A 23,025-nucleotide genomic window follows, 5' to 3' on the forward strand; every position below is an offset into this window, starting at 1 on the left:
CTGAATGGAGAAAAATGTAATTATTATTGAACTATTAATATTTATTTTTTATCTCTATAAAATATAGTTATGATAATCTGAATAGTGATTATATGAGCCGTTGATCAATTGTCCATGGCATTGTTTACACCAGTGGTCTAACCCTCCCCCACATGTTCTCCTCCTTTGCTATCCATCCCCCAACTCACTCACTATCCCACTCTTTCAGACAGCTGATTTCCAAGAAAGAAAGGGATAATTCGGAAGACATGTTTAGCAGATGATATAGAGAAGAGCGATGGAATATATCACATAGCAGCTGGTTAAATCTCTCTTTGCACTTTTCATTTTTAGCATTGGGTATGATATGGCTAGCTTGTTAGCAATTTAGCTAGCTGACAACCCTGGCTAACGCAGCTAGCGATGCAAACCTGACTTTCGTTGTGTAAAATCAAATAGGATTTCCTCGCGCTGCGAACAACGTTTGCTGGTTTGTTTTTCGTTCATTTTCCTGGAATCGTTTCGTCTACTGAAAGTGTTTTTGCTCAAAACAAATATATAGGTCACGATAGTCTACTAGCTAAATACCGGCTATCTATAAAGGGCATGGAACAGCTGGTTAGCAATCGGGCTGATGCCAGCTAGCTAACGTTCTACGAATCTTAATTTCATTGACCGACATCTGAAGTGGATGAAATGGGCGTTTGCTACCTCTATTTAGCTACCTCTGCAACACAGTGCAACTGGTTAACTATAATAAGCTAGTGTAATTACTCAGCTAACTATATGCAAACACAGGTGTGTCTACATTAAGGTTTAGCTAGCTAGTTCGTTAACTTCAACCAGACAAAGGTAGCTACAGTAGCTAGCTGAGCCCAGGCAATAAACTAATGTAGCGCGAGCTGGTAGCCAGGTAATGTAACATAGCATTGTTAGCTAAGGGGAGACTTCTTTCTCGTCGTAAAATTAGGCCACAAAACAAAGTACAATGTATTGACAGTGACAGGCATTGTTTTCTCCAACCAGACTTGCATTGATTATGTGATCACTGGCCAATTAGATCGTGTTTGTGTCTATATAACGTTAGCTCAGGAACACGCACTGCTAATTATACTTGAGTTTTTTTGTCGTGACCTACCTACCTCACTGAAGCCAATACTGGTGATTCCACGACGAGTCTAATAGCAAGCTAAACAGCACTGCTCCTGTTATTATATAGCTGGCAAGATAGCTGCCAACCATATCAGACATTGTTTACATTCTCCGTTGCATGTTCTACAAGCAAGAAACAGTCACAATCATGCCTGCATAGAACATTGAAGCTCTGGATCATGTATATGTAATGTATGCAACGCTCAAAGTGAGTACAGTATTAGACATAGCTCCCAAATGAATTCTGATAGGGGTTTGAAATAGAATGGCATTCCATGGTACAGGCCGGCAGCAGACAGTATGTGGTAACATGTTCCCCGGATCTGAGTTAGGCCATAAGTATTTTTGCGTCAACACCTCAACTGGAGCCACTTCCACGGGCCTCAGTGCAACACCGAGTCTAACTGGACCCACTGCCCCGGCGGGGACGCCACGACATCCAACATCTCTTGGGGGAAGCACCGGCGGCGGGGCCGCTGTACCACAGCCTCATAGTAGTCCTGCCAGTGAAGTACCAAGCCCTGCTGAGATGGAGCCTGATCGACCTATCGGTTATGGCGCATTTGGTGTGGTCTGGTAAGTTGTGCAATTTCAAATAAGAATTAAGACTGATTTCCATGTGAGTTTTTGCATGGTGTTGTTCCTTTCCAAAAAAAAGGGTGTGTATCTGACAAGGGAATGAGATAGACATACTGTGCAAGTGCCCTCCCCATTGGTGACCAGTGCTAACAGATGCCTCTTCATATTGCTCCTGCAGGTCAGTGACAGACCCTCGTGACGGGCGTAAGGTAGCCCTGAAGAAGATGCCCAATGTCTTCCAGAACCTAGTCTCCTGTAAGAGGGTCTTCAGAGAGCTGAGGATGCTCTGCTTCTTCAAACACGACAACGTAAGAATGGATAGCAATACATCTATACACAGGACTGCACAACACGCATAGGCTGCATCCTAAAGTGCACCCTATTTCCTATACTCTGGTAAAAAAAAATGTGTACTTACTATAGGAAAAAGGTGCCATTTGAGACATTTTCATACAGTATTGCATCCATAACATAAGACATAGCGATGCATCTTCACACTGCTCATTGATATGTTTCCATACAAAGGCTATCATTACAAATATCACTGTGAAGTTAGAGGTTTGTTATAGTTTAGACACTTAAGGACAAGAAGTGCCATAACAAACGTTGGCTGTGAACGGGTAGATCACTTGCTGAGTGTTCATGAATGGTGGCGATGTACAATCGTCAGAAAATTAACACGAAATGATGGCCAATGTTCTGTGGTCAGAGGCGATAGGATGGCCACTCACTGCTTTTAACCGTTCGTCTGTCTGTTTTGTCCTTTAGATCGCTAATCATTAAAACAACGAGAAGGGTGATGATGATGATGTGTGTTTACAGGTGTTGTCAGCGCTGGATATTCTGCAGCCTCCACAGATCGACTGCTTCGAGGAAATGTATCCTTCACACGCACATTCATGTCCACACACACACTTTCACACATGACTGTTATGTGTCAGCCATTGTTCACTCCTGCACTTTCTCTCTCTATTATCATGTCCTCCTTTCAAAACAGTCTGAATCTACATAGTACAATCTAAATCAAGATAAACCTCAACAGAGATGATACCATTAGTGATAGTCTTGTGTTATGATAGATAGATACATTTAACTTTAATATAGATAGATGGAGTATTACGCTTTCTTCTATGTGGTCCATCCACATCCTATAGGCGTCTGTTTCCTTGACCGTGGGCCATGCCTGACTGTAGCTACGTGATCACTGAGCTGATGCAGAGTGACCTCCACAAAGTCATCGTGTCTCCCCAGCCCCTCACCACCGACCACATCAAGGTGTTCCTCTACCAGATTCTCAGAGGTGAGTGGGACGGGGGGAGGAGTAGGGAAAGGGGCAAAGTTGAAGGTTGAAATGGAGTTGGAAGTCAAAGTTAAAGGCTGACTCCTGAGCCCAAAAACAACCCATTTGTGAGTTTGCCTTTCTGGGTTTGCAGGTTTAAAGGAGCCAGCTTGTTTCATGTGATGGAGCCATATTGATGGATTCATGTTGTCATTGACTGCAAACATTGAAGGGGAATTGGCTCGGGGCTGTATTTGAACCGTTATGAGTAACAGGGATTCTCCTTCTCTCAGGGCTGAAGTACCTGCATTCTGCTGGCATCCTGCACAGGGACATCAAACCTGGGAACCTGTTAGTCAACAGCAACTGCCTGCTCAAGGTAACTGTGTGTGTGTAGACGTTTGTTTTGGCGTGTGTCCGCATGTATGAATGTGTGAATCTGTGTGTGAACTTCCTCAAAAGACATGACAAGAAAGCATTATGCTGGCCAAGAAAAAAATAACTTAGTAGAGGTCAATATGGGCTGAAGAATTTCATCTATACACCTTTTGACAAACATACACGTGTATTATGCTGTAATTACACTGGTCAACCTACACTGATTATACCAAACATTACAAACACCTTCCTAATATTGAGTTGCACCTTTTGCCCCCAGAATAGCCTCAATTCGTTGGGGCATGGAATCTACAAGGTGTCGAAAGCGTTCCACAGGGATGCTTGACCATGTTGACTCCAGTGCTTCCCACAGTTGTTTCAAGTTGGCTGGATGTCCTTTGGGTGGTCGACCATTCTTGATACACATGGGAAACTGTTGTTAGGTTCTAAATGAACCTATTAAAACTCATGGACGATTAGTAAAGCTTAGACCAAGTTTATTCACCCATTGGGTCATACAGCTGCATAAGACAAAAACATATTTCCACCAGTGGTAGTATATATACCCTAATTTGGATGGAGTCTCCTCCTCTCTAAACATTACATCTTTATTGCTAGGCAGGAAGTTAAGTGATACGGGCAATAAACTGTTCCTTCTCCCTTAATGTGACCTGACCTCGACCCCCTTCCTCACTAATCCACAGCTGTCCACCCAGTCTTTCCTCCACTCAGTACATTCCAAGCTTAATTGCATCCACCATATACATTCCTCCTACAGATAACCATTAACTTATAGTGTAGACCCTAGACTATGGCACCCCTCATGTCTCTAGTATAACTGATGATTAACAATCTTTAAAGTTTAGAAATCCGAACCCATCACTGTTGAGCGTGAAAAACCCAGCATCGTTGCAGTTCTTGACACAGTGAAACTGGTGCACCTGGCCCCTACTACCATACTCTGTTCAAAGGCACTTTACTTTTGTAATGCCCATTTTTCAGCCTCTGAATGGCACACATACACAATCCATGTCACAACTGTCTCAAGGCTTAAAAATGCCCTCCATCTACACTGATTGAAGTGGATTTAACAAGTGACATCAAAAAGGTAGCTTTCACCTGGTCAGTCTGTCATGGAAAGAGCAGGTGTTAATGTTTTGTATACTCAGTGTTATTATCATGTAACTAAATTCCCCCTCTTCCACTCACCTCTTTTTCTTTCTCTTCCCTCTCCTCTCTCTCTCAGATCTGTGACTTTGGGCTCGCACGTGTGGAGGAGCCGGACCCGTCTCGTCACATGACCCAGGAGGTGGTGACTCAGTACTACCGGGCTCCTGAGGTGCTGATGGGCAGCCGCCATTACGGCTCTGCCATAGACGTCTGGTCGGTGGGCTGCATCTTCGCTGAACTACTGGGTCGACGCATCCTGTTCCAGGCCCAGAGCCCCATACAACAGGTAGAGGGTAGGGCTGTTGCGGTGACCGTATTACCGTCACACCGGCGGTCACAAGTCATGAAGGCAGTCAAATTCCAAGGTTACGGTAATTAGGCTTTTCCATGCTCTGATGCTGCTGATGGTCATTAGTAGCCTACCAAACTTGCTAACTGCCTGGTACTCAATTGTCCATCTAATCACTCTGACATCAATGCAAATGTAATCAAAAATCGAATTAAACATTTCATGAGAGCCCATGAGCTCATGTTGCGTAACATTTCTATAGGCTATGCAATTGCGCAATAAAACAGGGTGATGGTCTCTATTAAAAAGAGGAGGATCCCATCAGCTTTCTATAGGCTAGGCCTACTATATTTATTTCTCAACTTCTCTAATATTAAGCACATTGGTTATCTTTGCAACAGGAATATATACTGGCTGGCATGAAAATGAACCACGGGAAAAGCGTCCTCCATTTGCTATTTAAGTGCATAGATGACATGTATTTTTTCCCCTGCCCCTGTTTCGATACAGGTGCATGATAACGGTCCATCCTAAATCAAAACAAATTTCACACATACCGTACCAGTCAACAGGTTGCACACACCTACTGTGATAGAACATTTTCATATTCACCTGATTTGTTTGATATTAATAGTTAATGATTATATACATAACTAATAGTAAGACATTTCTCTCTCTTCATTCTGAGTGAACTGAGAGGAGTCTTTTGAAGCTTGGGCTGGCAACTGATTAAGTGATGGCTAGGTAAAAACCTACAGCTGGTATTCCATAGATAAGATGTGGTGGGTGTAACAGAGATAAAGAGAGCCTGGAGGAATAGAACAAAACCCTTGTTGTCTCATCATCCTGGCATCTGGGAAACTTAGCCCGGAGGGTTATAACAACAACCCCCATGCAGATGACCACAGGATGAACCCAAAGTAGCTTATGGTGCCCCCACTCTGCATGGGAGGGGTTGGAACCAGCCTGACTAAGCATTTTTTAGCTCCGATATAAGATCTGTTTTTTTCATTATTAGTTAAGCACTCGGCACACACTTCGGAGTGTGGGGTCGTCGGTTTCATTATTGCAATAATTAATTGATATTAAATAAAGATGGTTTTTTTGAGAAATGACCAAGTCTCTCAGTACTGAATTTCCATTACATTTTTGGCGACGACAACGATGGGATCTGCAACTTCACTTGTTGACCGCTCCTACTCATTCAAGGTTTTTTTTAAATAGTATTTTTACTATTTTCTACATTGTAGAATAATAGTGAAGACATCAACTATGAAATAACACACATGGAATCATGTAGTATCCCAAAAAGTGTTAAACAAATCAAAATAGATTTTCTATTTTAGATTCTTCAAAGTAGCCACCCTTTGCATTGATGACAGCTTTGTACACTCTTGGCATTCTCTCAACCAGCTTCATGAGGAATGCTTTTCCAACAGTCTTGAAGGAGTTTCCACGTATGCTGAGCACTTGTTGGCTGCTTTTACTTCACTCTGCGGTCCAACTCATCCCAAACCATCTCAATTCGGTTGAGATCAGGTGATTGTGGAGGCCAGGTCATCTGATGCAGCATCATCACTCTTCTTGGTCAAATAGCCCTTACACAGCCTGCAGGTGTGTTTTGGGTCATTGTCCTGTTGAAAAACAAATGATAGTCACACTAAGCGCAAACCAGATGGGATGGGGCGTATTGCTGCAGAATGCTGTGGTAGCCTTGCTGGTTAAGTGTGCCTTGAATTCTAAATAAATAAATCACTAACTACAGGTAGAAAGTGCCGTTTTGTCTCACCAGTGATAAGCTCTGAGAACAGAGTTGCAAGAAAGATAGCATTGTCAATTCCATCCGCAAGAGCAAGGGTTTCTCCAGCAATTGTGCTTCGGACAACCCTTCTGATCCTTTTTGACTGCCAACAGATAGGTGAGAATCTTCCTCCTTCACCCATTAACACGATTAGATGTCCACCTTGTGTGACTCCATCTGTAAGGTTCCCTAGCGAAGCATCACTGAAGACAACTAGTTTCAAAGAGTCATCTTTTCCAACATGCTGAAACTTTAAAGTCACTTGTTGTGATTTCAGTTTACGAACAACTTTGTTCGCCTCATGAATGGTTTGTACAGTAGCATGTTTTGTGTTAGATGCCAAGTTGCAACCATCAAACATTACATCAGGTCTACTCTGTCTAGCAACCCATAAAAGTTGTCCTATCTTTGACCTCAATTGATCAGCTTCAATTCCACATAGAGGGGAATTCCTTTGTACGGCTCTTGAAGAATCCAGGTGAAAGGGTTGAAGATTCTTGATATTGCTCTCCTGTTGCATCAGTATTTTTCCATCAACTAATAAACTCTATGCCAACATAACAAAAATTATCATGCTCCTCACGGCTGACCTAGAAAACAGCTTTGAGGTGTGGAATCACAGTTGAAGCAAAGGTCTGTGAGCCACCCCAGATAAAGTCATCAACATGACAGGCAAGTACTCCAGTCACATTGCAGTCTTGATCAAGCCAATAGAAGACTGCAGGATCCACTTGTGACATTTTTCCACCTGTATTCAGCATTGTTGCCTTGACTTTGTTGTACCAGTAGAGTGATGCATCTGCCAGTCCATACACACACTTTTTTGGTTTCCACAGTGTTCCTTCGCTTTTAGCTTCAGGCGGAGGTTGGATGTGAATGTCCCTTGACAGCTCTGTTCCCTGCAAAAATGCAGATTTGATGTCTATGGAATTAAGTTTCCATTTTTTTCTGGCAGATCACTGACATCAGCAATCTGAGTGACTGAGGCGCATGTCGGTTGGGAGTTCTTTAGCAGCCAGCTCCTCAAAACCTCTAGCCACTAGACGTGCTTTAGGCACTATTCCAGTTAAGGGTTCTTTAAGGGTACACACCCACCTTGTTGAGACGCATTTTTGGCCAATGTCTTTGACTTCCTCAAATACTAAATTTTTCCTCCAATTACTGAGCTCATCTAGCTTAGCTGAGTCAAATGACACATCCTTTGTTTCAAGTACATCATCATTTTGAATGTCATTCTGTTTTTCTCAATTTTCCATTGGTTCAATTCTAATATTATCTACAAGTGACAGGTCAGCTCAACCTGTTGTACCAGAAAGTGTAGCTGGTTCAGAGTACTGCAAGTTGTACCAGATCTGGTGTTTTCCTTTGGCTTTTCCTGCTCGTCCAATGACGGTTGCTGTATGTGGAATACCACTTTCTCTGTCCATGTATTTAACAGTTTGTCCAGTTTTCAGATTGGAACAACCATGTTCTCTTAACACATGTGGCTGTTGTTGAAGCAACATTTCAGGCAATCTGGCCGGCGCCATCTTGGAGAGGCACCTAATCTAATCAATAAATAATCATAAACTTGACTAAAAAATACAGGTTGGACAGCAAATGAAAGATATATTAGTTCTTAATGCAACCGCTGTGTTAGATTTTTAAATGAACGTTACTGCGACATACAGGGTGCGTTATAGCGAGACCCCACCGAAATGAATGGAGGAATAATCTTTTTAAATTTTTCCACAGAACAACGAATTAACATCATAAATAGTTCTTACTTTTTGATGAACTTCCATCAGAATCTTGGGCAAGTTGTCCTTTGTCCAAAAGAATCGTTGCTCGGTTGTAGATTGTCGCCTTCAACTTTGAAATTAGCTGTAAACATTAGCCATGTGGCGAAGACGTGCCCAACTCACTATTGCGCAGCACAAAGAACATTTTCGAAATTCGCAATATACTCACATAAACTGAAATAACTCTGTTTAAAATAACTACGTTATGATGTTTCTAACACCTATATCGAATAAAATCAGAGCCGGATATATCTAAGGGCTATAACGGGAGCTTTCTAGAACGCCATCCTGAGGTCTGCCTTGCGTCATGGCGAACGAAGGAAAGAGAGGACATCACGTTCCGAGCCTATTTATAAGGCTTCAGATCTGCCTAGCAACTCCATTCCAATTCTCACTATTTGCTGACATCCAGGGGAAGGCGTATGCAGTGCATCTCAACCAATAGAAGACAGGCAAATTAATAAACCGACCTCAGAACAGCCTGCATGATTTCAGACTTCTCACTTCCTCACAGGAAAATTGCTCCAACTCGAGTTCTGTTTAACTCACAGATATAATTCAAACGGTTTTAGAAACTAGAGAGTGTTTTCTATCCAATAGTAATAATAATATGCATATTGTACGAGCAAGAATTGAGTACGAGGCAGTTTAATTTGGGGACGATATTTTACAAAGTTGAAACAGCACCCCCTGTAGTGACAAGAATGACTACTCCCGGTCCTTTCCACTCTTGACAGTCAACTCGTTTGTAGTACACTTTGTTTCCAGTTTCGTATTTCTCATCATCATTATTCCCTGAACTGCTGAGTAACTTCTGAAGTCTGTCAACTGTAGCATGTCCAAACTGTTTGTGAAGCTTTAACAATACTTTGTGTTTTTCTTTTGTGTTCATGTTCTCTGTGACTGTCAGAATCTCCATGTGCTCTGTGTCAGTCAGAATCTCATTTTTGCATGGACTCTGTGATGTCTTTGTCTAAAATGTTTACACAATAGTGGCCTGAGGTAGTAAGTTCAAGAGTCACTGGTTGTTTAAACATCACTGCCTTGTCATTTTTTTATGTCTAGTACAGCCTCTGCCTTCTTGAGGGAAGCTTTGCTTAAGGGGATATCTGTAGGGACCACCTCTGTTTCAATGTGACACTTTGTCTGACCAATTTTTGCTGGTATCTTAACTCTCTTGGTAGAATGGACAATTCTCCAATCTCCAAATTTGAAAGATCTGTTGCTTGGTGTGTCAATCATATTTTGTACTATTTTCATACTTAGTTCACTGACATAGCTATCAAGCCATTTTGCACCACACACTGTCCGTGTACATGCAGTATCAATCACAGCAGACCCTAAGGATTCAACTATAAAAATCTCAGTATCAGAAGCCGATTAATTTGAAAACAGTGTAATGTTACACTGCTCTATCTCTGTGTTTACATTTTCCTCTGTTAGTTTAACTTGTTCATTTTTATGACCCAATGGTAAGTGCTTTGACAAATAGCACATTTTGATCTCCTTCCATATTTGTCCAGTGGATTTGTGCTGGGAAATGGCGCCCTCTTCTGGTTGTCTTGAGAACGTGACTTGTTGGCGCCTTTTCTCTGCTGCTCAGTGTAATATGCTGCGTCACTCACTTGCAGTCCATCTGTTATTGGCGCGACAGACGTCTTTTCACCAAAGATTATTTTTAGTGCCGACTTCATTGACGCAAAAGTCAGCACAGTACAAGCAGTCAAAGCCAACTGTTTCTAGACAGGCAGTATCTAGCAACTAGAAAGCTAACACTGCATCCGGAAGAACCATGTCGTGGTTCTGTTCGAAATCAATGATGTAGTCCGTCATTGCAACCGAAATATCTCTCGTAACACTGTCAAAGTTTGAATATACCTCGTAGGCACGTTTTTTCTCTTCTTTAAGAAATAAGGAATCCAGTGCTCTGATCAAATTCACCATACCGTCATCCTTGTTCAAATCCTCAACGGATATTTCCAGTGCTGTATCTCTCGCTCTTCCCTCGAGCGATAATACCACCGCAAGTGCTTGCTTTTTCACGTCCAGATTAGTAACCCGTATCCAGATTCCAAGTTCATTTTTACAACTTTCGTACGACCTCTTCTCGTCGAAGCGAGGTGGCACATTGTAGTTATTAACCATCCTCTGCTACCAATGTTAACTCGAAATGACACAACGACAAGGTTCCAGTTTAACAAAGTTTACTATACTATATGAACACACTACAAGGTAGCCATTCCCCTCCAGGCTAGGTCCATCAACTACAAGACTCCCTGCGCAGGCGCACTCTTGACTGAGTGATAGCCCCGTAATAACAGAAATATAGGGATACTTAAAACATGAACTTAACAAAGGACTTGCGCAGTTGCGTCCCCAATGTGTCTGTCTTCACTTGTAGCCTGTGATGGAGAGCCAGAAGGGCACAACGCAGCACTCTGGGCCAAGGGCACATCGGCAACTGGCCACAAAAGGCATGGATTTTTTTAGGGTGCATTACGACCACACAAAGGGGATGCCGCTATGAAATTCGAGGCATTATTAAGTGCTTGTAAAATTGTGAATGAGAGACTGATGAAGTGTTTATAGCCTGCGCAAAAAAAGCAGAGCTCATTCCTTTCAAGTTACTTAAAAAAAAATCAACATTAGTCGCATCATGCAACCTTATAATGTATTAAAAATCAAAATATATAGCCCAACGTTTGTAGAACAACTAAAGTTACATTAATAACTCTAATTAAACATATAGGAGTACTTATTTCTTTGTTAATTAACCATTCAACACAGAACAGCCGCATGTGTCACTCCCTCAAATCGTTTGGAGAAAATATACTTTCTATTTTATTCAGCTATGTTCAGTTGTATTCTTCATAATATAAAATAATGCCATGAAATTCTGAGTAAATCTTGTCTGCTAAATGAGCTAGTGTAGCCCACAGCCATTTGGCATAGCCAGATCAGGACACAACGTAAGGACAACTCAGAGTATGCTATTCTGTTCTTCTGAAATAGACTACATTTTCTTCATATCATGCTTCTTTAGACCTGTCTAAAATAAATAATTGATTTATTGTCAAGGTGTAGGCTATATTACATGGATTTACTATACTTTTTAAAATCTAGATGTTCCAAAGGTCTGCATCAGTGGCTTGTAGGCTATGTGTGGAAGCCAGGAGATGCTAAATGTGTTTGTTAATTAACGGTCAATTACCGTGAGAACGACAGTTATTTGCGTGACAATCACCGGCTGACGAAATGTTGTGCCCGCCACAGCTCTAGTAGAGGGGTGGGAGGCACAGAACCCTATTCAATGGGTTGGGAGGGAGGAAAGAGGGAAAGCCATCTGAAGGTGTAATCTGTCTGGGCAATGATTTTAACTTTTATCTAACGATTAATAATCAAATGTATCGAATTTTTGGCACTTGTGGATGGTCGTTTTTTATTTATTTAGGTTTGTTGTCAAATTAAATCTCCTCTGTCTCTCCCACCCTCACACTCTATATTCTCACTCTCTCTCTCTCTCTCTCTCTCTCTCTCTCTCTCTCTCTCTCTCTCTCTCTCTCTCTCCCTCTACCCCATAGTTGGATCTGATCACTGATCTGCTGGGTACCCCTCCTCTCTCTGCCATGGCATCTGCCTGTGAGGGGGCCAGAGCTCACATCCTGAGAGGACCTCACAAACCGGTACTTCCTCCTCACTGAACCTATGAACTACTCACTAACTGATCTGACCTTCCTTTGTATTACTATGAGACACATGTGGTCAAATATTGTCCCCCTTGCACTTTACAAACGTAAATACCTTACTTCAAACTAGGGTTGTTACAGTGACCGTTTTACCACCACACCTGCGGTCACGAGTCATGACCGCAATCAAATTCCATGTGACCGTTTAGTCACGGTAACTAGGCTTCTCCAAAACTGCGCTCTGATGCCACTGATGGTCATTAGTATCCTACCAAACTTGCTAACTGACCGTCACTAATGGCCTGGTACTTATTGTCCCTCTAATCACTCTGACATCAATGCAAATGTAATCGAAAATCAAATTGAACACTTCATGAGAGCCCATGAACATTTCTATAGGCTATGCATTTGTGAGAAAATAGAGTTTTGGTCTCTATTAAAACGAGGAGGGAGGATCCCATCCGATTTCTGTAGCCTAGGCCTACTATTTATTTCTCAACTTTCCTAATATTAAGCACATTGCTTCACTTTACAACAGGAGTAGCCTACCTGGCTGGTATGAAAAAGAACCGTAGGAAAAGTGTCCTCCATTTGCTATTTGTGTATATGATGACATGTATTATTGATTTTTTTCTGCCCCTGTTCCGACAGATGCATGATAATCATAGTCGCACACCATGTAGCCTAGTCCATAGGCCTATATTTTTTGATAAGGTTTGTATCACAATTAATGTGGCCAAATCATTCCAAACGTATCCTATAGCCTAGGCATAGGACCCCTGGAACATAGTTGGAGAGCACATAGTTTACAGAGCCCAGTGAAATGTGTTCTTATAAGCCCAGCCATTGCTCCATCGTGTGTGTAAACAGAGTTTTGAATGGCCACTATTTAAAAAAGGATCCCAGCTTTCTTGTGCTGCTATATTTCTTATTCACTTCTTAAAATTAAGCACATTAATCCGCTTTACAAGTAGTGTAGCCTACCAGGCATACATCGACAGTGCGTGAGTTAAGTTTGTGGAAGATCATTTTCCCCTTAAAAATGCACCTTTATAATAAAAACATTACATGCATAATCACATTTGCTGACTTATGTAAGAGCCTACTTTTTGTAGTGTGATAAATAGGTTGGATAGTCATAATATAACTCAATCAGTGTTAGCAAAAAATAACGTTCAATGCATGGCTGAGTGCGTATAACCTAGAGTAGGTCTAGTCTATAAGCTATATCAGATATGTTTCTACTGTCTTTGCCTTTTTTCCCCGCGATTGTAATTTTAAATTGCGATATGCCTGGCTTGGTCTCCGCACTTTTCACAGGCCGTCGCAACTCAACAATGAATCTGCCCAAATTGCGCACGCTGCCTTTCCTTCCGACTGTAGGCAATGTGATTTTATAACTATCCACAACTTATTTTTTTTAACAAAGCTAATGATCTTCCGTGGCCAAATCATGCTTTAGTATTCTATTTTGAATTATTTTATTTATTTCTCTATATCATTTTGGCAATTTAATTAAATTTACTTTCGGAAAGCTTCCCCTAGCCTAATGGACGCGCCGTATATGCTTGCATATTAAAAAAACGTAACCTCCATTTGCTATTCGAGTGCAGACTACGTATTACATGTTTGTTTTTTTGTGGGCCATTCTAAATAAAAATATTTCCACACATACACTATATATGCAAAAATATGTAGACACCCTTTCAAATGAGTGTATTTGGCTATTTCAGCCACCTGTTGCTGATTGGTGTCTAAAATCAAGCACACAGCCATGCAATCTCCATAGGTAAACATTGGCAATAGAAGGCCTTACTGAAGTGTTCAGTGACTTTCAACCTGGCACCTTCAGGATGCCACCTTTCCAACTAGTCAGTTCGTAAAATGTCTGCCCTATTAGAGCTGCCTCAGTCAACTGTAAATGCTGTTATTGTAAAGTGGAAATGTCTAGGAGCAACAACAGCTCAGCCGCGAAGTGGTTGGCTACACAAGCTCACAGAAGGGGACTGCCTAGTGCTGAAGCGCGTAAAAATCATCTGTCCTCGGTTGCAACACTCACTACCAAGTTCCAAACTCTGGAAGCAACGTCAACACAAGAACTGTTCTTCGGGAGCTTAATGAAATGGGTTTCCATGGCCAAGCAGCCGCACACAAGCCTAAAATCACCAATGCCAACCATCGGCTGGAGTGACTGCCATTGGACTCTGGAACAGTGGAAATGCGTACTCTGGAGTGATGAATCATGCTTCACTATCTGGCAGTCGGACGGACGAATCTAACGCTACAGCATACAATGACATTCTTGACGATTCTGTGCTTCCAACTTTGTGGCAACAGTTTGGGGAAGGCCCTTTCCTGTTTCAGCATGACAATGCCCCCATGCACAAAACAAGGTCCATACAGAAATGGTTTGTCGATATCAGTGTGGAAGAACTTCAACCCCATCGAACACCTTTGGGATGAATTGGAACGCTGACTGCGAGCCAGGCCTAATCATCCAACATCCGTGCCCGACCTCACTAATGCTCTTGTGGCTGAATGGAAGCAAGTCCCCCTAGCAATGTTACAACATCTAGTGGAATGCCTTCCCAGAAGAGTTGAGGGTGTTATAGCAACAAAGGGGGGACCAACTCAATATTAATGCCCATGGTTTTGGAATGAGATGTTCGACGAACAGGTGTCCACATACTTTTGGTCTTGTAGTGTATATTGCCATATGTAAAGACCAGATTTAAATTAAGAATAGTCTGATGGGTCAGAATATTACTTCCGGCGCCGACAGAGATAGCCGCCTCGCTTCGCGTTCCTAGGAAACTATGCAGTATTTTTGTTTTTTTATGTGTTATTTCTTACATTGTTACCCCAGGAAATCTTAGGTTTTATTACATACAGTCGGGAGTAACTATTGGATATAAGAGCAACGTCAACTCACCAACATTACGACCAGGAATACGACTTTCCCGAAGCGGATCCTCTGTTTGGTCCACCAACCAGGACAATGGATCGGATCCCAGCCGGCGACCCAAAACCGCAGCGCCGCAGAAGGGGCAGACGGAGCGGTCTTCTGGTCAGGCTCCGTAGACGGGCACATTGCGCACCGCTCCCGAGCATACTACTCGCCAATGTCCAGTCTCTTGACAACAAGGTAGACGAAATCCGAGCAAGAGTTGCCTTCCAGAGAGACATCAGAGATTGTAACGTTCTTTGTTTCACGGAAACATAGCTCACTCTGGATACGTCATCGGAGCCGGTACAGCCACCTGGCATCTTCACGCATCGCGCCGACAGAAACAAACATCTCTCTGGTAAGAAGAAGGGCGGGGGTGTATGCCTTATGATTATATGACGTGGTGTGATCAATACAACATACAGGAACTCAAGTCCTTTTGTTCACCTGACCTAGAATTCCTTACAATCAAATGCCGGACGCATTATCTACCAAGAGAATTCTCTTCGATCATAATCACAGTCGTGTATATCCCAAGCAGACACATCGACGGCCCTGAAAGAACTTCATTTGACTCTATGTAAACTGGAAACCACATATCCTAAGGCTGCATTTATTGTAGCTGGGAATCCGACCAATCGGATTCCACGCTTCAAGATTGCTTCGATCACGTGGATTGGGATATGTTACGCATAGCGTCGGATAATAACATTGATGAATACGCTGATTTGGTGAGTGAGTTTATTAGCAAGTGCATCGGTGATGTTGTACCCACAGCGTCTATTAAAACATTCCCCAACCAGAAACTGTGGATTGATGGCAGCATTCGCTCAAAACTGAAAGCGCGAACCACTGCTTTTAATCAGGGCAAGGTGACCGGAAACATGACCGAATACAAACAGTGTAGCTATTCCCTCCGCAAGGCAATCAAACAAGCTAAGCGTCAGTATAGAGACAAAGAGTCGCAATTCAACGGCTCAGACACGAGAGGTATGTGGCAGGGTCTACAGTCAATCACGGATTACAAAAAGAAAACCAGCCCTGTCGCGGACCAGGATGTTTTGCTCCCAGACAAACTAAACAACTTCTTTGCTTGCTTTGAGGACAATACAGTGCCACTGACACGGCCCGCTACCAAAACCTGCGGACTCTCCTTCACTGCAGCCGACGTGAGTAAAACATTTAAACGTGTTAACCCTCGCAAGGCTGCCGGCCCAGACGACATCCCCAGCCGTGTCCTCAGAGCATGCATAGACCAGCTGGCTGGTGTGTTTACGGACATATTCAATCAGTCCTTATCCCAGTCTGCTGTTCCCACATGCTTCAAGAGGGCCACCATTGTTCCTGTTCCCAAGAAAGCGAAGGTAACTGAGCTAAATGACTATCGCCCCGTAGGACTCACTTCCGTCATCATGAAGTGCTTTGAGAGACTAGTCAAGGACCATATCACCTTCACCCTACCTGACACCCTAGACCCACTCCAACTTGCTTACCGCCCCAATAGGTCCACAGACGTTGCAATAACACTGCACACTGCCCTAACCCATCTGGATAAGAGGAATACCTATGTAAGAATGCTGTTCATTGACTACAGCTCAGCATTTAACACCATAGTACCCTCCAAGCTCATCATTAAGCTCGAGACCCTGGGTCTCAACCCCGCCCTGTGCAACTGGGTCCTGGACTTCCTGACGGGCCGCCCCCAGGTGGTGAGGGTAGGTAACATCTCCACCCCGCTGATCCTCAACACTGGGGCCCCACAAGGGTGCGTTCTCAGCTCTCTCCTGTACTCCCTGTTCACCCATGACTGCGTGGCCATGCACGCCTCCAACTCAATCATCAAGTTTGCAGACGACACTACAGTGGTAGGCTTGATTACCAACAACGACGAGACGGCCTACAGGGAGGAGGTGAGGGTCCTCGGAGTGTGATGTCAGGAAAATAACCTCACACTCAATGTCAACAAAACAAAGGAGATGATCGTGGACTTCAGAAAACAGCAGAGGGAGTAGCCCCCTATCCACATCGACGGGATAGTAGTGGAGAAGGTGGAAAGTTTTAAGTTCCTCGGCGTACACATCACGGACAAACTGAAATGGTCCACCCACACAGACAGCGTGGTGAAGAAGGCGCAGCAGCGCCTCTTCAACCTCAGGAGGCTGAAGAAATTTGGCTTGTCACCAAAAACATTCACAAACTTTTGCAGATGCACAATCGAGAGCATCCTGTCGGGCTGTATCACTGCCTGGTACGGCAACTGCTCCGCCCACAACCGTAAGGCTCTCCAGAGGGTAGTGAGGTCTGCACAACGCATCACCGGGGGCAAACTACCTGCCCTCCAAGACACCTACACCACCCAATGTCACAGGAAGGCCAAAAAGATCATCAAGGACAACAACCACCTGAGCCACTGCCTGTTCACCCCGCTATCATCCAGAAGGCGAGGTCAGTACAGGTGCATCAAAGCGGGGACCAAGAGACTGAAAAACAGCTTCTATCTCAAGGCTATCAGACTGTTAAACAGCCATCACTAACATTGAGTGGCTGCTGCCAACATACTGACTCATCTCTAGCCACTTTAATAATTAAAAATGTATGTAATAAATGTATCACTAGCCACTTTATATAATGTTTACATACCCTACATTACTCATCTCATATGTATATACTGTACTCTATACCATCTACTGCATCTTGCCTATGCCGTTCGGCCATCGCTCATTCATATATTTTTATGTACATATTCTTATTCATTCCTTTACGCTTGTGTGTATAAGGTAGTTGTTGTGAAATTGTTAGGTTAGATTACTTGTTAGATATTGCTGCATGGTCGGAACTAGAAGCACAAGCATTTCGCTACACTCGCATTAACATCTGCTAACCATGTGTAAGTGACAAATACAATTTGATTTCATTTGCTTGTCAAATTGTGAATGAGAGAATGATGAAGTATGTGGAGCCTGCACAAGGAGAAGAGCTCATGTCTTTCATGTGACTTTTTTCAAATCATTTGTCGCATCATGCAGTCTTAGGCTATATGTTTTGATTTTTAATACATTCTAAGTTTGTATCACAACTAACGTTGCATAAATAACTCCAAATTAAACATATTGGAGCCCCTGTTTCTTTGTTAAATGCTCAACACTGAATAGCTGCATGTGTCACTCCTTCGGAAATCGTTTGGTGGAAAATATGCTTTCTATTTTATTCAGCTATGTTCAATTGTATTCTTCATACTATAAAAGAATGCCACGGAATTCTAAGCAAATCGTGTTTGCTAAATGAATTAGTGTAGCCCACAGCCATATGGCATAGCAAGATCAGGGCCTAACATAAGGACAACTGAAAATATGCTATTCTGTTTTTCCAATATAGGCTACATTTTCTTCATGTTTCTTTAGACCTGTCTAAAATAAATAATGGATTTATTGTGATGGTGTATGCTATATAAAATTAATTTGTTATACTTTTTATACTTGGATTGTAGGCTATGCATGGAAGATGGACACAGTATTTTGGCACCCTTGCACAATTCTCTATTTCTTAAAAAAAAAAACGAATTGGGGTGTATTAACATAAACACAAACAAACACTTTTGGCATCTCCTGCTCTCCTCTCCTGTTTATGTTAAAACCCCCCCAAAAAATATTTTTGGAGAAATAGGGTGCCAAAATATTACTGCTCATGGCCCAGTTTCCCAAAAGCGTCTTGGAAGACTAAGTTAATTGGTGAACTTAGCCTTAAGATGCTTTTGGGAAACAGGGCCCAGATATTATCTAATCTATACCCTACCCACAATCCTTATCTAAAACCAGGTGCAGCAGTTCATGATGTAAAATCTCTCTCCCCCCCTTCCCCCTCAGCCGTCGCTCTCTGTGTTATATATGCTGTCGGACGGGGCGACTCACGAGGCCGTGCACCTGTTGTGTCGTATGCTGGTGTTTGATCCGGTGAGTAGAGACAGAAGTCTATTGTCACACAATTGGCTACCTCTTTTATAGGGAAGTTTAAGCAACAAGAGCTGAAAATGTAGCTAGCTACCTCTGAGAAGGAAAACGCATAGCTAGCTACAGTAAGGGAGAAAATACAAGATTAGCGAGGGACCAACTTTCTCTCCATGTGTGTGACTCAGGCCAAACGGATCTCGGGCAGCGACGCCCTCTCCCACCCCTACCTGGACGAGGGCCGTCTGCGCTACCACACGTGCATGTGTCAGTGCTGCTACTCGGTGCCCAGCGGGCGTGTGTACACGCGTGACTTTGAACCGCCCGCCGACCGGAACTTCAGTCACAGCTATGATAACAGCCTGCTCTCTGTCTGGCAGGGCAAAGGTAGGAGCTATCTGGTGCTTTTCCCTCTACTCTTTCTCTTCAATTCTCTTCTCTTTGAATTTTGGCCTGTTGCGACCTCGTTCTCGCAATCTCTCCCCTCTCTCTCTCGCTCTATCAGAGCTCATCCATCGCTTCATAACAGAGCACCAGCAGGGGAAACGAGTGCCGCTGTGCATCAACCCCCAGAGTGCCGCCTTCAAGACCTTCATCAGGTGAGGAACACCAAGGGAGGGATGAACACAACTAATATACATGCAGCTTAAAATACTATTTTGCCTTGCACTATCTACATCTCTCTCTTTCTTTGTCTATCTTTCTTGATAACTCAGGTCTACCGCGTGGCATTCCTCCAAAGTCTCCAGGAAGGAGGAGAGATGAAGGGGAGTATCGTTCATGTACAAGAAGAATCATGGGAAATTCAGTTTGATAAAATGAACAAGACTTGCTTTGGTCAATATAATAGAGATAGGTTTGGGTTTCTCTGGATGGAGGGGAGGTGTGAATGAAACAGTACGCCAGCCTCTCAGAGAGAAGAACAGTGTCTGTCAGAGGAAATGCTCACTTGTACTGAAGACTACATTTCCCTTCAATGACAACTACAGTTCCCAACTATGAAAACTACTATTGACACTGGTGAAGACTTGACTACACCAACGCTATAGGCATTTCCCCAATGCTGAAAACTAAAATGTGCTGCTGAATTTTAAAAAAGGAATAAAGAAGAAAAGTGGTAGAAGAGGGAAATTATTGGAAACATTTATTACTAGAAGAGTTGAAGTTTTGTTGTGTTATGTTGTGCTCCAATGTGGTTGAAGGTGGAGACAAAGGAATAGCTGTTTAATTAATTTATGTTGAATAATTGTTCTACTCTGTTAATTTTGAAGTCATTCCAGCCTCGTGCAATATGATGAAAAGTGTCTAAGCAACGTGCTCCTGGCGATACCATACTCTTACCTGTGCTCTCAGTGACTTAGTCATGTTAATGTCACATTGATGACCCTACCTTTATCATTGATTCCATTGATTTGGTTTGATAGTTTCATTGGGCCCATTCTCAATATCTTCGGTAAACTGGTGCTACAATGCAACCTCTGGCCTTGAGGTTCATTCCGTGCTACTTGTGAATCTTCCCTCCCAATCTGCCCTTGTCCATAAGATCAAAACATTTCCAAGACAACAACTTGACCTGGTTCTATGATTGGGTGGGGCCATGACTTCTGAGGCAGATGGAGCCTCGCCCATGTTTTTAAAATCATATTATTTTATATTTTAATTTGTGTTTTTTTTAGCTTCTCTGTGAGTGGCGGTTCGAGCTTGAGCACATGTACTGAGTAGTCAGCCCTTTCAGTGTGTGTGTGTGTGTGTGTGTGTGTGTGTAGAGTTTAAGGGAAAGTGCAGTTTTCTGCTTCAATGATTTCATTACCTCAAAAACAGTTGGAGTCAAAAAGGGAACCCAGAGAGAGTCTACTGGGTAAAGTGTACATAGACCCAACTCAACTACTACGCACTGTAACGTGATGTCATTCCTTTGTACTAAATCACTGTCCTGACAGGAAGAACAGCTTGTTGAAATGTATTGGTGAAATGCTGCTGTATTTTGTTTTTCCTTTATTGGTTGTTGGTTTATTTCCAGTTGAGTTCACGGCTCAGGTGTTCCATTGCAAAGACTGTGGACCCGACCACACAAATACACACAGATATTATTCACCAATAACAGTGTGCCTCAACTTTTTTTTTTCTCCACAAAGAGGAACCGCAAATCTCTGTGCGCTGAAGCTCTGACTGGAGCTAGTACTAACTAAAATGAGGCTCCTGAAGAAGCTGCACTGTGCTAGTTGGCATTGCCGTCATGGCAGTGGTCAGGCCCTTGTCCCGCCACCTGATGGTGCTTTTGGAAGTGTAGGCTAAGGGGTTGATGGGGATTGCCAGAATGTTTCACTTAAACCTGCATGTCTGTATTTATGATATAAAAAAAAAAAGGAAGAGGCTTTTGGATTTGAAGGCTGTGCAATGGGAGTTGTCGCCATGGACATGCCTTCCTTGTGGTGATGTTAATTAATTCGATTTTAGGAAATATGATTCATATTTTTATCTTTTGTGATGTGATGTGATACATTTAAAAAGTTATTTTTTGGTTTCACAACTTTGCTATTGTCTTTAGTAGAGAGCCCAAGCAGGCTGAGTTTTAGAAGAGCTCACCAGGGTCCGTCTCTTTCCCTCACACCCTCCTTTCTTCTCTCTATCCCCCTCACACTGTCCTCTCGTCTCTGTTCGCCTTTTATAGCAGGGTCATATTCATTAGGCACCAAAAAAATAAAACAGACTAAAACTGGGAGGGACTACTTGAACTTGTCCAAATAAGCCACTTGTTGATAAATGTTTTTCTACAGTGTGCACTAAGGAGTATGACCCAGCTATGCTTAATGTAGAAGCCAATAAGGACATCCCGTTCCTCACTGGAGGAGCCGCCTCTGGCAGTTCAATAGCTTAAAGCAGCTTCTTAACCTCCCCTTCTTTCCTTCATCGGCGCTGATAGGAGAAGAGAAGACTGGTTAGAGCAATGTAGTAGAGAGAAGCACCGTTAGGGATTTGCTTTCAGATGTCCAGTTCTCTTCAGATCTATGATCCATCCCAAATGACACCCTATTCCCTTTGTAGTGCACTATTGAGGGTCTGGTCAAAAGTAGTGCAGTATATAGGGAATAGGGTGCCATTTGGGACGCATCTACGGAAGGAAAAGGAAGCAAGTCTATATCCTTTGTTCATGAGCTCAATAGGCACTGGAGAGAAGACTACACCTGGGAATGTTGATGTTAAATGTTTCTGGTGATAAGAAAGGAAAAAAAGTGATACTTGTGTTTTTTGATTATTCTGAATATGAAACCGATGTTGAATACTGCTGTTTTGAAAATGTTAAAATTCTGTTGGTTGGTTTGTTTTTTTGTCATGTTTTAGGAAACGTTTTGGACTTGTGCTCCCAACAAATACTTGAATTTCTTAAGAAAACGACTAGAGTAAAGTAGTGAATGAATAAATGCATAGTCACTGGATAATATTCCTGTGTGGTGTCTGTCCGCTTATCAATGGGGAGGGGGCTCAAAGGGCAAAGTTACATTGTACTGTATCAGGTTGTTGACTTAAGGGCTGCTGCCTCAAATTACAAGTAATTTTTTGCACCATACAATGTTTTATGTTTTGGTTGTATACTTTTTCTTGTGTTCAGAAAGTTTTATGTTCTCTTTCTATATGGCAATATTTCAACATGTCTGATAACTATGGTTATTATGCCTATTGCATTATATCCTATATATGTTACTGAGATATAATCAGTTTATACATTTGACAAGTGTCTATCTTTCAGTAAAGTGTTACCCAATTTATCACACATTGTACAGGTTATCAGGTTGACCTGCAGAGGTTGTGGACATTAGATTGCTTCTATATGTTCTATCCATGTGCTAAACATCTTAATTTACAAGATCAAAAATGTTTAGAGAGCTGTAGGCCTATAGACCTAATTAACCACTGTAGGCTGGGTAGTTTAGCGGACCCCACTGTTTGTGGAACTTTTACAGTCTTATCTGACTTTGAGCATAGATACGTTCATTCTCAAAATAGTCAAATTAATAATTCAACCAACGGTTTGTCAGCTT

The 23,025-nt window shown here is 42.5% G+C and overlaps 1 protein-coding gene across 1 annotated transcript; it reads left to right on the forward strand.

Annotated features, from left to right (window-relative positions):
- The first annotated feature begins 587 nt into the window (after positions 1-587).
- On the forward strand, positions 588-20,108 carry LOC139578775 (serine/threonine-protein kinase NLK2-like). The gene is made up of 11 exons (XM_071406782.1): positions 588-1,707; positions 1,889-2,018; positions 2,533-2,588; positions 2,904-3,010; positions 3,283-3,368; positions 4,614-4,823; positions 11,990-12,091; positions 18,905-18,991; positions 19,174-19,372; positions 19,491-19,584; positions 19,702-20,108. Exons 1-11 carry the CDS (start codon positions 1,397-1,399, stop codon positions 19,748-19,750), a joined length of 1,431 nt encoding a protein of 476 aa, XP_071262883.1. The 5' UTR covers positions 588-1,396; the 3' UTR covers positions 19,751-20,108.
- The last annotated feature ends 2,917 nt before the right edge of the window (positions 20,109-23,025 follow it).

The sequence above is a fragment of the Salvelinus alpinus genome, chromosome 6 (genome assembly GCF_045679555.1).
Source record: "Salvelinus alpinus chromosome 6, SLU_Salpinus.1, whole genome shotgun sequence".
NCBI lineage: Eukaryota > Metazoa > Chordata > Actinopteri > Salmoniformes > Salmonidae > Salvelinus > Salvelinus alpinus.